Source organism: Centroberyx affinis, unplaced genomic scaffold, assembly GCF_046629955.1.
Source record: "Centroberyx affinis isolate AG114_WGS23_722 - 3 ecotype Tasmania unplaced genomic scaffold, CSIRO-AGI_Caff_v1 ptg004253l_1, whole genome shotgun sequence".
Classification (NCBI taxonomy): Eukaryota; Metazoa; Chordata; class Actinopteri; order Beryciformes; family Berycidae; genus Centroberyx; species Centroberyx affinis.
The window spans coordinates 30,832-46,711 of record NW_027281984.1 but is presented as its reverse complement, the minus strand read 5'-3'; the positions used below and the strand labels follow the sequence as shown (position 1 = coordinate 46,711).

Sequence of the window (15,880 nt, the reverse complement as noted above, 5' to 3'; positions counted from 1 at the left end):
GAAGCGCTTCCAATCACAGACTTTTTAATGTACAACCTGCACCGTGTGACTATAATGAAAGTTCAGATGGAGAAGCAGCAGAGAAACTTCACAGACAGACAAAGATGGAACGAGCGGATCGACAGGACTAAAAAAAAATTCTAAAAATGTTGTTTTTAGTTCCTGAAAGTGGATCCTGGTCTGCCGCCTGGAGACACTTTGGTTTTAAACCAGATGAACACAAACAAGAACAGATTCTGGGCAAAGTTTGCCTTCAGGTTGTAGCTGAACCCCAAAGTAATAAAGTAGGAATTATTTATTATTTGAATTCTGTAAAAAAAAAATGGAAACCCTACAAGTGAAAACAAGACTTTCTAGCTGCTGCTGCTGTGAGAAATACTGCACTGAAAAAAGTGCAATAAATAATTTTGTTTCTTGAAACCAAGGCAAATAAACCTAATAATCTTGATTAATATTCCTGATCACAATATTTAGCAAAATAATTGGGACTGTCAATTTGGTCATAATTGTGCAGTCCTAATGTGAATGAATTCTCCATTTAAAGGCAGTAATGTCTCAGAGAGGTTCTCTACCACTGAACAGGTGTGGTGGGTCTCTCTGCCTTAAAGAGCTGCTGACACTAAAAGAATTTCATCAGTCTGGTTTCAGTGGAGAGTTTTAGTGTCCCATGATGCTCTGAATCCTGCTTCAGAGGCTTTTCCACCCTGATGAGAAGAAAACTCTGGAGGAAACACTGAATACTTGAATTTTTTGTCATGAAAATGGTCAGATTTAAAGATGTTAAATATCGGCACTTGCACAAAATATCGGCTATCTGGGACCTCAGTTTAAAATATCGGTATCGGCCTTCAAAAATCCATATTGGTCGAACCTCACTGAGAAGCCTCCACATCACGAGCAGCTTGGCATCCCAGGAGGGAACTGATTAAGCTTTTGTCTCCCAACTGGTGATTAATGGGTATTGATTGAGGAATTTGTCACTCAGTTGCTAGTAGCTAATGAAAAAGACAAAAGGGTCCTGTGTGTGTATGTGTGTGTGTGTGTGTGTGTGTGTGTGTGTGTGTGTGGATGCTGGACTGTGAACACAAAAGTGTAAAAGGTGGAAAAGGAAGTCAGTGGAGCTGAAAGAAGCGAGTGGTGAGGCTCTCTGGTGTGAACAGAGGAGGAAAAAGTCTGTCCGCCCCGAGACACATTCCCAATCTCTGAACCCATCGTCTATCTATTAGACTCTGGGTGACGGCCAATATTTGGGGGTTTCCGGTGTAGCCAGCGGACATCCGGGCCAAGACTTCCTCTTCCGTGCGCCGGTCATTGTTTACAGTCCGATTAGCAACTTGAGACACGAGAGTCGAACGTTTCTCCACACAAAACACAAACATCGAGACTTTTTGTAGGTGTTTTAGGTCCGGACGACATTTCGGCTAATCTCTATAAACAGATATCTGCATATGAGACGTCGTCTCTCAACTCCGACTCCATTCTCGCGTCTCAAGTTGCTAATCGGACTGTAAACAATGACCGGCGCACGGAAGAGGAAGTCTTGGCCCGGATGTCCGCTGGCTACACCGGAAACCCCCAAATATTGGCCGTCGCCCCCAGAGTCTGATCGTCGTCAGACCGATAGACGATGGGTTCCCAGATTGTCCATGACCTGACAACTTTAACTCTTTTGCACTGTTTTACAAAAACGGTGCAGACAGGCAAGGAGTGAACAAGAGAGAGAGCTAAAGCAACGGCAAAGCTAGAATTAAAACTGCACAAGAAAGATCATTTTAATTTCCATCTTTTCTCCAATATGTCTCAATACAGAGGGAGCAATCAATCTGTTGAAACAGGCATGATTAATCTCATCTGATATCACACTGATTCAATTCTCAGCTACACAATGCATCTTATTGACTTTTTTTGGAAGCTTTGTTTTCTGCCATCGCTGTAAAAGTAAAGATGAAGAGTGTTGGTGGGAAGTGTTGAACCTTTATCACCTTTTTTAACGGTGAAATAAAACGTTATAAATCTGCTTTCTTTGCGTTGGCACTGAACATCAAAAAGACTTAATTTGTTTATTTAGAGGAAACAGTGGGACAGTTTAACCTCAGACCGAGGCAGCAGTCATGAATCTCATTTTAAATTGATATCAGATTCCCCAGGAGAGCGCAGAACGAGAGAACCGAACGACAACAAACGGGCCTAACAGTGACGTAGCCTCCAACCCCAACCTCTCTCTCCCCCTCCCTCCCTCTCTCTCTCCCTCCCTCCTCCTCCCCCTCCTCCCTCCCTCTCCCCCCTGCCTCTCGGTGTCACAGTAATTAAATGGGCCCTCACTGGGCCGGTCGTCCCAGGCGGCTCTCATCTGCTTCCAGTTCAAAGGAGGTGACGGGAGACAGAGATAGAGTGGGATTAATACTGCTGGCTTCAGGCAGCCTGGCACGCAATTATCTCCCCGCCTCCCACCAGAGAACACACACACACACACACACACACACACACACCACGTACACCCACACACACTCGGCACATCAACACCTCCCCCTCTCGCTCTCAGCACCTGTCCGTCAGCACCTTCACATTCGTCTTATTACTGTCTCCATCCATATTCAAACCTTTTGGAAGCCACTTGAGGCTTAAGTGCTCGGCTCGCCTCACGGTGATTGCGTGCCGTCGATGTCGCACTAAAGACAAGTGTGTACAACACGTAGGTTTTTGCAGGAATGAAGAAAAGATTGCTTATTCTCTCATTGACACGCATGTTTTTTTTTTTTAATTATACAATGGGTGTTTAACACTACAAAGTAAAAGCTGCGATCACCAGACAGCTGTTTTGAATTTTAGCATCAAAGAAAAGAGAATTTCTGCACACCTGAAAGTCTTTTAGTGACAGGTGCGTAGGACAGAAACCAGAAAGGTGGATACTGAGAAAGAAATGTAATCCCACACACTGTCTGCACTTGTATGAGACTTTATTGTGACGTTTCGTGCCTGATGGTCCTGTGACCGAAACGTCGCAATGAAGCATTATGCAAGTGCAGACAGTGTGCAGAATATATCCCTTCCTTTGAATTTTAGCATTGAAATATCTCGGCTTTCAAAATGTCCCTCTATGACTTTTCCTAGACCCACTTTCTGCACAAAGCAGTGTTGTTAGATTTTCAAAATAATATAGTATAGTCATTAAAATTGCATTCATCACAGAAGGCAAAAAGAGAGAGGTCCACACACAAAACAATGCATACACAAAGATGTTTTCTTGTGCTCTTTAATAAATTTAGGCTCCGCCTGGGGAGCAGATACACAAACGTCTCGGCACAGCAATGTTCCACAAAAGTTTTCACACCCTGAAGAAGGCTTCTGGCCAAGACTTTGTGTTCCTGTTCCCCGGCTGCACCTGAACTCATTAAAGAGCAGAAGAAAACATCTTTTCATATGCATTGTTGTGTGTGCAGACGTCTCTCTTTTTACGTTTGGTTTCACGCACCTGTCTGAGAGTCTCGGAGACGGTTTGGTTTTCTTCAGTTGGTCTGTCATCACATTAATCCTTTCAGCTGACAGCTTGTTGGCCTTCTCCTCTCTTCCCAAAACCCACTGGCATTTTCAAAGGCCCAAAGGTCACAAATCTCAGTCAACACATAAATGTTGTATAAACCTTCAACTCAAGCAGGAACTGCACCAAAATTGCAGGTGTGAGCGTGTGTGTATGTGTGTGTGTGTGCAATAGCAAAAGGTATTAAACCTAAAGGGGATGAAATATTTCTGCTGTATGGGCAGACTGTGTCAGGATCAGAGGTCATGGTCATTTATTAAGAGTTAAGCCAGTGGAGCGGATCAGACACAACAGACTCACAACACATTCACAACTTAAAGCTGCACTCAGCAACATTTTTTTTTGTAAAGACACATCCATCTTACCAGCCGAAGAGAAGAGAAGAGCGTCTCATCCCCGCTGATTGAGACGCTGTAGATTCATTCTATCTTTCCCAAATGAAACTCTGGTGTCAGTATGAACACAGCATCAAGTGAGGAATCACAACTGACAAGTGAAATCCAGAGAAAGCTGGACTCAGCAGCGTTAGATCTTCTCCTCTCTCGTCTCTTTGGTTTCTTTGGTGTGAAGCGTCACAGACCGGCCGGGTTGGTAAACAGTTTACTGACGTCACACTACAGGATTTCTGGGTATTAAAGTTCAAATTTTTAAAACCGTTTTTCCTCTCGCTGCCGCTTGGAGCCGCCAACGTGCGAAGCTGCTCAGTACAGCTTTGACAACATTCCCAGTTAAAGTCTGGTCGCTGTAGTGAAACCTGTGAGAGGTTGCCTGATATCAGACAGAACTGTCAACTCGTTCCACTCCATTTCCATCTTCAGTCTGACATTGCCTCCACTCTAACCGATTTCCATGGGGGAGGGGGATTCGATTTTCCCTAACCAATCACTAGAGACCGACGTATCCGCCTGAATCTAACATCATTTTAAGTCGACACCGATGCAAAAAAAACATCTCCCCTTTGAATAAATCAGAAAAATGAGGTGTGCAACATGCTTATTATGCATAAAACAGTCTAACATTTGCAGTGTTGTTATTGACCAAAACACATTGTAGCGCGTTTGGTCGTCTTGGCTCATATTAGCTTTAGCAAAATGCTCCTGGACAGCTTAACAGAGCCGGACGTAGTTGGGATTTTCACATGTAGCGCTTCATTCAACTATACTTGTCACCCATACAATGCCTGGTCTCCACGGTACTATATTCTCTAAACATACATGTGTTGATTAATATTGTGTAACACGCACCAAATTGTTACTGAAAGAGACTTAAATCTACTGGTCGGATGATGCACTGGGAGTAGAACTCAGTACCTGTTGCTGTGACTCTGTTTCCATAAAACAAAACTGAGCTAAAACCTGCTTGGATGTCGGGTGCTGGATGACAGCAGCTGTGTCACTGGGTTTATCAGCTGAGCTCCTCCCATCACAGATGTTTTGGTTGAATTAGATCTTCGACACTTCCAGAAGGATCCACAGTAAAATGTGGCGTCCTAGAGCCTTCCCTCCTCCTATACACACTCTCAACATTGATTAAAACATACACTCATCTGCTCTATCTATCTGTACCTTCACTTAGGCTTCCACTTACTTCACATTACATCCAATAATTTCTAACCTCACTTAAGCAAAAGGCTAATGGGACGTCTGACCCTTCTGGCTTTAAACAGCCCACTCAGGAAAACCCACTCTTTTTGCCAAACCTAGTATATCAAGTGCATTATATGTGGTATTTGTAAGTACTGTGTATTAGCGATGTAGAGTAGGTCAGATGTTACCTTCAGATGAAAATAAACAATTGGTAACTGTCAGATCATCATAATTCAAAAAGCATGTTTGTTATTCCCGAATGTTTACAGACGGTACAAAGTTAAGCAAATCTTTTGTAGCTTCAAAGCACATTTGACAAAGTCGGACTTGAATCAAAGCAGGAAAAATGCAGCTGTTATTATTGAGGCAGTCAGCAGTTTTGTTCAAATGGATGTCAGCAGATGTCATAGTTTCATTTCCAATTCATCTGTGAGATATTGCTGCTCAAACTCTGGGGAAACACAGCGCTCTGCTCTGCTCATCTGGCATCACAGTGGGTGTGAAGTGGCTCTGCCTCTGCCTGTCATCGGGGTAACATGAGGGCATCTGAGGCCCATCAGTCTGCTGTCAGCAGTGTGGGAGCCCCGCAAATGAAATCGCTCTTGAGACTTCATGGTTTGGTATTCATGTCTGAAGTGAGCACTCCTCCTTATTGAAGGGAATTGGCGAACGCCTGAGTCCACGTCCAAGAGCTCAGTAAACATGTTTTAGGCTTTAAAGACTGAGACAATTTCTTCAGCAAGCGTTTTGACACGGAACAGATGTTGATACTTCAGCCTGCACCAACGTTAAGAATCTGTTTATTTTACTACCAAAATGAAAGGTGAGACAGTGTTTGTAGTCTGTAGCTGCTGCCTGCATCGTTTTGTGAAATCGCGACATAAATATCTTTCTGATATCAGTTCAAAACAGTTTCAAATGCTGTTTTAATATGAATTTTATCATGCTATAATATCATATTGTGAAAATGTTGTGCTTTTGTTTAGGTTGACAAACTGCACAGGTTTCTGAGTCAAGATGGACTAAGAAAGTTTTCCATCTACAGTTCAAACTGTTAGTTATATTATATTCACATAAGGACATATGTGAATATAGTCAAAATGCAGATTATTATTATTCCTTTATTTAAGCAGGAAGTCTCATTGAGATCAGGATCTCTTTTTCAAGACAGACCTGCTAATAACAATACAGATATAGAAAAGACCTAGAAGTTCATTCACATATTTCATTATATATTATTCACATATTTATTATATTTATTTGCATATTAGAATAAAAAACACAGTAAAAAAAGAAACATTTAGATTACACAGGTGAGATTAAAAAACCAAGGGGCTCAGAAAACATTTCATCAGATCAGTATTTTCTGCAGTCAGGACTAAAGCCAGCTGATATCTTTCCTCTCTCCTTTAGTCCTGGACTGGAGGATGACAGACCCCAACCACCCCATGAACGCTCTGATGCGTCTGAACCAGATCCAGCCGGGTCTTCAGTACCGCCTGCTGTCCCAGTCCGGTCCGGTCCACGCTCCGGTCTTCACCATGTCCGTAGAGATCCAGGGAACCACCTATCAGGCCACCGGCAACTCCAAGAGAACCGCCAAGCTACAGGTGGCTCTCAAGGTACGACTGGGTATCCAGGGTCAGGGTAAACTGAGAATTAAAGCTGCATTAGGCAAAGTTTTCTGACCACTAGAGGGAGACAGAAACTGCAAAACATTTGTAAATAAAGCACAGCAAAGCCACTCGCCCACTGCACTACGGAGGCCTACAAAGGACAAACTTTGCAACGCAGCGTGCATAAAGGCTAACAGCTAAGCTAACTGTACATGCTGAGAAGTCTCACTGGTTACCAGTCTCACTCTGACAGATCTTTCTCCTGCTGAAGGTCACATGTCCCACAATGACAAGTGAAGAGGCAGGTGGCAAGTTTACCAGTTTAACAAGTTTACTAGTTTAATAAGTTTACCATTTTAACAAGTTTACTAGTTTAACAAGTTTACCAGTTTAACAAGTTTACCATTTTAACAAGTTTACCATTTTAACAAGTTTACTATTTTAACAAGTTTACCATTTTAACAAGTTAATTTAACAAGTTTACTCGCTCGCTTCATCGATTCCACCATTATGAGAAAATGTTCAGGAATGGGAGGGTGAGAGCTCCGCTTTTAAACAGCGAGGGAGGAGACAAGCTAGTTTTAAAAAAAATGAAAAGCTGCTGAATGGAGCGGGAGGAGCTTTGTTCAGGAGCGGAATTTGACCACAAGCTTTAGAAAAGAGATGAAAACAGCAACACAGCTGCTGTTGTGTGGATATTGGTTTATATATTTATCTATATTTGTCTCAGTGAAATCTCCACATAACACACATTAGTTTCAGGATTGGTTAGAATGTCTGATATCGCTTATTGCAGGTTTAAGTCTTTTTTCAGTTAAAGACTATGGAAATTTCTAAATGTCTAAAATGCTTCAGAAATGTCATAGAAATCAGAATCACTATTTGCCAAGTCTCGGTGGCATACGCGCAGAGACAAATAATAAACTTTTATAATACTAAACTTTTTTTATTTATATAGCACCGTTCAAAACTGAGATACAAAGTGCTTTACACCAAGAAAAATAGAGTTTAAAAAGTCAGTAAAACATCATATGAGATAATGGACTTGAAAATAGAAAAGAACACCACCTAAAAGAAGGAATACAATGAAATAGAATACAATAAATAATAGAAAGAATTAAAATAGAATAAATTAAGTTAAAATAAACAACTAAAATAAACAATTCGTATAGTAACACAAGTGCAACATGGTAGGCAAGGCAAGGCAGCTTTATTTATATAGCACATTTCATACACTGAGGCAATTCAAAGTGCTTTACAGAGTAATAAAAAATACAGTAAAGGTAAAAGATTTACAATTAAAAAGTGCAAAAGTACAGACGAGATACAAAAGATAAAAGACTTAAAAAGTAAACTAGTGCAGTTCAAATCAAGTGAAATAGAAAGATAAAAGAACACAACAAATACTCCCACTTTTAGATGCACATTGTGAGTGAACCCATGTTTTTCTTGAATTTTCTTATCCCTTGTCCTTCTTGATTCTACTCTTGATCTGATATTTACGTCAGATCTCGCTGCCTAAGGCAGACGAGAATCATAGATTCTCCTCTTGGTCCACAGATGGTAAAGAGACAACAATATCTCACATACAGTGCAAGACACACAGCAGACAATATCAGCATGATATTGCTAGAAGTGCTAAGATGGTGGAGTTTGTTTATGACTCTTTGACTGGTTGAAAAGTTGTTTGTGAAGCTTGGCTCCTGCTCCATGTAGCTGCCTTTGAATAAACAGCAACCCCCCCAAAAACACACATTTCCTGATTACCAAAGTCCCAAAGTGATAGCTGTAGTCAAAACAAGATTTTGGGGTATTGAAATCAATTCACTCAACCAAATATGTATCATCCTGGAAGTTTAAATGGCTTGAAATAGCCGTGGAGAAGCCGTGAAACGTAGTGAGCAAAAATCTGAAGGAACACAGTACTGCAGAGTTAGATTCAGGCTTCACAGAATCAGAATCACTTTATTCACCAAGTCCAGTAAAAATAGATCAGTCATGTCACTCTACATGTATACATTCAGTATTGTACAGTTCAAATACATTGATATATTTATATTACTTTACAAAAAACAAACGGTACCAATGCTCATTAAAAACACCCAACTTACCAGCCGTTCCTCTCTCTCTCTCTGTCTGCTTCCCTGCAGTCTGCCACTCACACAGTTATAGTTTCAGTCTCAGAGTCTCCAGAGCTTCAGGTGTTCGAAACATACCGACATTATAGTTCAGAGGAGAAAAAGAAAAGTTGATTCTCAGAATAATAGACAGGAGTCCAAATATTGATGAAAAACACCCAACTTACCATCCATTTCTCTTTGTTTACTTCCCTGCAGTCTGTTATTTACTGCTGATAGTGTTTGAACCTCTCTCTCTCTCTCTCTCTCTCTCTCTCTCTCTCTCTCTCTCTCTGTCTCTCTCCCTCCCTCTCTCTCTGTCTCTCTCTCTCTCTCGGTCTCTCTCTCTCTCTCTCTCTCTCTCTGTCTCTCTCCCTCCCTCTCTCTCTCTCTGTCTCTCTCTCTCTGTGTCTCTCTCTCTCTCGGTCTCGCTCTCTCTCTCTCTGTCTCTCTCTCTCTCTCTCACTCGCGCTCTCTCTGTCTCTCTATCTGTCCCTCCCTGTCTCTCTCTCTCTCTCTCTCTCTCTCTCTCTCTTTCTGTCTCTCTCTCTGTCTCTCCCTCCCTCTCTCTCTCTCTGACTCTCTCTCTGTCTCTCTCTCGCAAAATCACGTTAAATAATCAAATTGATGTTCATCGCACTGAATATTAAGTGTGATGTCAAATGAAACTCATATACTCTTTAAAATGCTTCATACCTCATTCTGCTCAGAGTTTTTAAAGAAAATGTGCTCATCATCAGTTTAGACAGGGCAGCTGTGTATCACAGTATCACACTGTCATCATGTCATCACTATATGATTCCACTGAAAGATGATACGAACGATAATATTGAATTATTGTCCGGCCCCTAACTACCAGCTCACTCACTGTCAGTTACTCTCGTTCGGAGCGGCAGCTAAATGCCTAAAATGTAAATGTGAAGCGTAATGTGTCTGCCTGAAGGAGCAGAGATGCACTCTGGGTAACTTTGCTGCTGGTGGCCGTCCACGGCGCTGACAGGAAGAGAGGAGTCTGTCTCCGGGGGTTTGTGTCTAGATGAAAAGACTGGCAGATAATTAGGGGGGGAAAAGATGGATGTACTCAACATACGTGATAAAAGCAGCAGTAGACAGTTGGACAGCTGGGTGGATGTACAGAATAGATGCAGAAGAGATGAACACATTACTGGGATGGCATGTTAGCAGAGTCTTGGCTGTGAGGCGGTGCGAGGCAGAAAGATGGATAGATAATTGGGAAGATTAATACACACTTTACCACGCTCGTTTCTCCGGATTCTCCCAGGATTCCAGGAATAAACGATGATGCAGGCGTTTCCAGGAAGCAAATGATCCAACTGTGAGAAACTGGACAAAAACCAAAAGTCTCTTTTTTTGGGGGGAAATTCTAAAAAGCTTCATGTGAAAACGGCTTAATGAGGTATTGATGGGAAAAAAATAAATGTCTTTCCCCAGGTATACGGCACCATAAGAACTAGCAATGGTGGAAAGAAAAAGAAAATTTACATAATTTTTTTTAAAATTAATTAATATAGTGAAAAAATGCCAAAAAAAGGGGGCCTTAACGTGGCTTAATGAGCTTATGAGCAATGAAAAACTCTGAAAATGTAACCATGAATTAGAGACCAAAACACTTCACTAGAGCCCAAAAAGAATGACAAGAAAAAAAAAATTTAAGTGCTTAATGTGACTAAATGACCTAAAATCAAAATAGAAAAATTCATCTTTAATTCAGCATCAGGGGGAGATGGGGGGGATACTGTGGTGAAAATTTAAAGTTAAATTAATAGCATGATAATTTCACCTCGTTAAGATGTTTTCACATTAAGCCTTTTAGAATGTCCCTTTTCTTGTAATATATTTTAAATCAGTGCTTCTCAAAATGGGGTCCGGGGACCACTGGGGCTCCTTGAGGGGGTTCCAGGGGGTCCCCAGCAAACTGATGAATTATTAAACTTCAACATTATTTTATTTACAAGAAGAACAAGAACACAATTAGAGAATGTAGAAGAATGACTGTTCTGATCATAGTTTCTCTGTTATCTCTCTACCTCCAATACAGACAGTCATGGGATCCTGGACAAAATCATATCTGACAATAAAAATATTCCCAGATTTGGGTCTGAGAGACAAAATCTCATCAAACGGGGATCTGTGGCTCTAAAGTGGACTAAATTAGGGTCCTTGATATGAAAAAGGTTGAGAATCACTGTCTTAAATAACAGAGAATCTTGTGGCTCTCTGGTAGTTTGCCTCAGCACACTTCGCTCTTTTTCACATCGCTCTGCTTCATATTCATACAGTTACACATTCACACCTCAGATCTGCCCAGAACAGACAGTCTGCTGCTGCTGCTGCTCACTTCACAGCTCCACTGAGGCGGCTGGGTCTCTGGTGCCTTGCTCAAGGGCAAAACACTGACAGCTGGGGCAGGGGAACGCGTGACTCATTTACCTGTTTTTCCAGCTGGTTTGGGGAGTTGAACCTCTGCGTCTACAGACCTGTTGTGTTCTGTGTTGAAGGGAAAGTCTGGGAATTTGATAAGTTGTCTGGGCAAGTCAGGAAATACCAGGGAATTTTAGCAGTATAGCAGAATGTAGAGACAGAGACAGGACGATCTGCTTATCTCGCGATGCGATTCGATACGCGATATGGGATTCATGATTCAATACAACCGCAATATAATGTGATCAATAAAAGTTCACTGAGTCTGACTGTGCAGAGTTATGTTTATTTCTGAGACACAAATCTTTCTAGCGATGTATGATGATGATTTTTGTATTGCGCTATATTGAATTTCAATATGTCGTCATATCCCTGGTAGAATGTTTTTTGCAGCTTGTGTCACACATTCATTGCATTAGATAGTGGTTTTCAGGGCGTCCTGGTGGCTCAGTGGTCTAAGGCGCATAAACATGTAAACGTCCTGGGTTCGAATCCGGACCAGGACCTTCGTCACATGTCATCCCCCTCTCTCTCTCTCTCTCTCTACTTTGACCTTTCCAATACAGGCAAACACAACAAAAAGTTAAAAAATGGTTGTTTTCAGCCCGACTGCAGTGGAAACCGGAGTGTTGAAACCTTTAGAACTCTTCTCAGCTGAAAAACAACATGAACAAATGAGAAAGGAATACATTTTTTAGGTCTTGGAAGCGCTCCAACTTAAGTTATGGATCGGTTTTGAATTTTTTTTGCCGCAGTGGGAACCTGCTGCTAAGCTCGGACATGTTCTAATAATAATTTTATTCATCTAGCACCTTTCTTAAAAAGTTTACAAAGTGCTTCCCAACCAGTAAAAACAATAGACAGATAAGATAAAGAGCAAAACAAGTAGAACAAAGAGTAAAACAAACATAAACCCCTCATCAGCACTCACACACAAATACATGCATAGGATATACTATATATACAGTATATAATTAATATGTATCAATCTTAATGTTGTGTTAATATTATTTTTTTTCATTGATTCTTGATGCTTTGGCAATATTGTTGTTGTGACATTCATGCCAATAAAGCAAATTTGAATTGAACTGAGTAAAAAAAACAGCACATGGCAGAAAGACAGAAAGTAACGTGCACATAAAACAGGTAAAGAACAGTTAGAAAAGCTTTCTGACAGAAGTGGGTTTTCAGAAGGTGTTTTCTTCCCCCCCCACCCCCACCCCAGGCCCTGCAGGCTCTGGGTCTGGTCCTCGGCAGCGACGCGGACCTGGACTCTCTGAGCGCAGACGAGCGGTCGGACGGAGAGGGGAAGAACGACCGGATGTCCACCAGCTCCAGCTCCACCTCCGTCACCTCCTCCACCGACACACAGGAGGTGGGACACGCACACACACACACACACACACACACACACAGTGGATATCATATCAGATATCAGCCAGTCATTTGCGATATGATGGACATTCCTTTCTGATCACAGCTACAGAAAACACTCTGTAAAATCTGCAGTGACATTTTATTTACTTGTTTAATTGTTTAATTTAAAGGCAGTAATGTCTCCCAGAGTTTCTCCACCACTGAACAGGTGTGGTGGGTCACTCTGCATCAAAGAGCTGCTGACACTGAAAGAATTTAATTTGCATCGGTATTCAGTTCAGTTCAGTTTATTCACAAATCAGTTGAAATACAAGTACAATCATATGAGACATAATGGAAATATGTGAAATGGGACACCCTGATAAGCCATCTGAAGCTTGAGAATAGGGATCCAGACACTAAGCAGATAGTATTTAAAATATATGTTTACTAACACGTCTAGATTTGAAAAAGTGCATGTATTATACAGTAACATTTACAACCTGCAAAACACCTAAGACTAACCTAAGACCCTAAAAGGTACTACTAAATGGTCCTAAGACATTTATTCCATCAGTCTAAACATTGATTAAATAGGTAAGATACAATAAGTAGAGACATATGGCAAGTGGAAATAACAGAACAATTTGAATGGATTTCAGAGTAGAGGAACTAGTTTAGAAGTCAAGCTTAAACATATTTATCAGCAACTGCTGCCTTGAAAACAGACACAGATAATGACATTTTATAGTGTTATCAAGCTCATTTCACACCTGTGGTATTGGTATCCTTCAAAAACCCATATCAGTTGAACCCTAAAGGTACACACAATCAAACCACCATATTCTGTCAAAAAGTGAGACTGGATTGGGGTTCAAAAGCCAGAGTCGACTCCAGAACAACAGGTAGGAAAGAAGAGACTTTTTACTGGTGTGGTTTCCAGTGTGAAGACACTTCTCCAGGGTTCCTACACAGGTCTGGAAAGTCTGGAAAAGTATTAAAAATGAATTTGATCATTTCCAGGTCTTGAATAGTTTGGAAAGTATGGAAAATGTTGCGGTTCAGGTCCGATACACACATAACTCTAGCTTTTATGTTGTTGTAGAGCCACTTTGAGTCCACAGTTTTTGTTGATGTGAAGAATAATGTTCAGATAGAGGGACGCTCTTATTACCCAGCCGCTGTCAGCATGCATTATATCAAATACCCACCAAAATCAAATCCGGTCAAGAACATAGGGTCTGGGAAAAATATGGAATTTTAAAATGGAAACCGTGTAGGAACCCTGCCAATCATCTCACATATTCTGATATTTGTCGCTGTGAAGAACAATCTTCATCTATACAGTGATATGACCTAGTTAGCAGGGGCAAGATGTCTATCTGCGTAAATCATATTGAACACCAGACAAAATCTTCAAAACAAATCAAGGTGTGGAAAAAGTATGGAATTTTTTTAATTGAAAATGTGTAGGAACCCTGCTTCTCTGTTTGTTAAATCTGGTAAAAGTTACAGTAGAGTTTCCTAACAGCTAAATCCCAGCCACAGTAATGTCTTGAAGTAAGGAAGAGTCGTCCTGTCCTCCTCGTCTTCTGTGTGTATTTTTAGCCCAGCAGCTCAAGAAAAGTTAGAAACAACACAGCAGCGTGTCGTCTGCTCACTTTGCACTCAGACATGTTTGTGGTTTTCAGCTCGTAGAACAAAACATTTTCCTCCCTGTCCCTTCTTAGCAGAGATGTGACAGATTTACTGAATATTCAAAGAATTGTTGTGCAGATCTCATGGAAATCTGTCAGCTGGAATAGAAATGTCTGTAAAAAAAAAAAAAAAAGAGACAATTATGACGGACAGCAACAATAGTTTCTGTGCTGAGACGCTGGAGTGAGTTGAGGCGGCTAATTCTGGCTGTCACTTGTGCTCGTGTAAACAAGTGTCCAAAATAATCTGTCATAAAAAGATGATTCAAAATTAATTTCAGACAGTTTGCATGATGTTAAAGGGACAGGACACCCTAAACTCACTTTTTTCCAGCTGTTAATCAATATTCATCATACAATGAAACACATACATGCTGGTCATAATCTTGACATTACACTGTATAATGTTTGTTTTCTGGATTTTGTGTGAAAATCCTGGCTTTGTGGTTGGAATGACTGTAAATGAAGACTTTTTTTGGTGGTGTGGAGATTTTGAAACATCATACATGTCTCTCCCTTTCAAATCATTCTTTCAAACAGAAAATACTTCCCATCAATACAGATTATGCCATGGTCATTTCCTAATATTCAAATTATCCAAATAGCAATGAGCAGAAGGTTTTGAACCTCGCTCAGAAAGTCGTGAAGTATTTCAAATTCCGCACAGTAATATTCTAGTTGTACAGTGATTTTCTGTATTTCTGTATTTAATTTATTGAAATATATGTACAGAGAGGGAGAGTGTCAGACGTTTGGATCAAAGGAATGTGATGAATGTTAAATGTCAGCGCAGCATTTTGTGTGTTAAGATAAAAAGAAATTTAGCGAGTCAGTTTTACTCTCCAGTTTCTCATGTTGGAGCTGTTGAGAAATTTGGGCCAAAGCAAACGCAGAAAGCTGTTTTCACTTCTGACAGAGTTTGAATCTCTCTCTCTCTCCCTCTCTCTCTCTCTCTCCCCCTCTCTCTCTCCCTCTCTCTCTCACTCCTTCTTTCTCTCTCCCTCCGTCTCTCTCTCTCTCTCCCTCTGTCTCTCTCTCCCTCTCTCTCTCTCTCTCTCTCTCCCTCTGTCTCTCTCTCCCTCTCTCTGTCTCTCCCTCTCTCTTCTCCCGCTCACTCGCTCTCTCTCTCTCTGTCTCTCCCTGTCTCTCTATCTCTCTCTCCCTCTCTCTCTCACTCCTTCTTTCTCTCTCCCTCTGTCTCTCTCTCTCTCTCCCTCTCTCTCCCTCTCACTCGCTCTCTCTCTCCCGCTCTCTTCTCCCTCTCACTCGCTCTCTCTCTGTCTTTCTCTCTGTCTCTCCCTGTCTCTCTCTCTCTCCATCTCTCTTCTCCCTCTCCCTTGCTCTCTTTCTGTCTCTCCCTCTCTCTCTCACTCTGTCTCTCTATCTGTCTCTCCCTCTCCCTCTCCCTCTCCCTTGCTCTCTCTCTCTCTCTCTCTCTCTCTCGACAAAAATAGTCAGTGATTCTCCAAAAACTCTCCTTACTTTGTATTACTTTCCTGGCACTGAATTGAGTTTATTTAAAACTTGA

The 15,880-nt window shown here is 41.3% G+C and overlaps 1 protein-coding gene across 1 annotated transcript in view; it reads left to right on the top strand.

The window, feature by feature from the left end:
* The window catches only part of LOC139664371 (spermatid perinuclear RNA-binding protein-like), an 80,292-nt gene that overhangs the window by 56,667 nt on the left and 7,745 nt on the right, over positions 1–15,880 (top strand). Inside the window, exons 12-13 of the mRNA XM_071543174.1 lie at positions 6,538–6,746; positions 12,525–12,674. Coding sequence (XP_071399275.1) covers positions 6,538–6,746; positions 12,525–12,674 — 359 coding nt within the window. The remainder of the gene's footprint in view (positions 1–6,537; positions 6,747–12,524; positions 12,675–15,880) is intronic.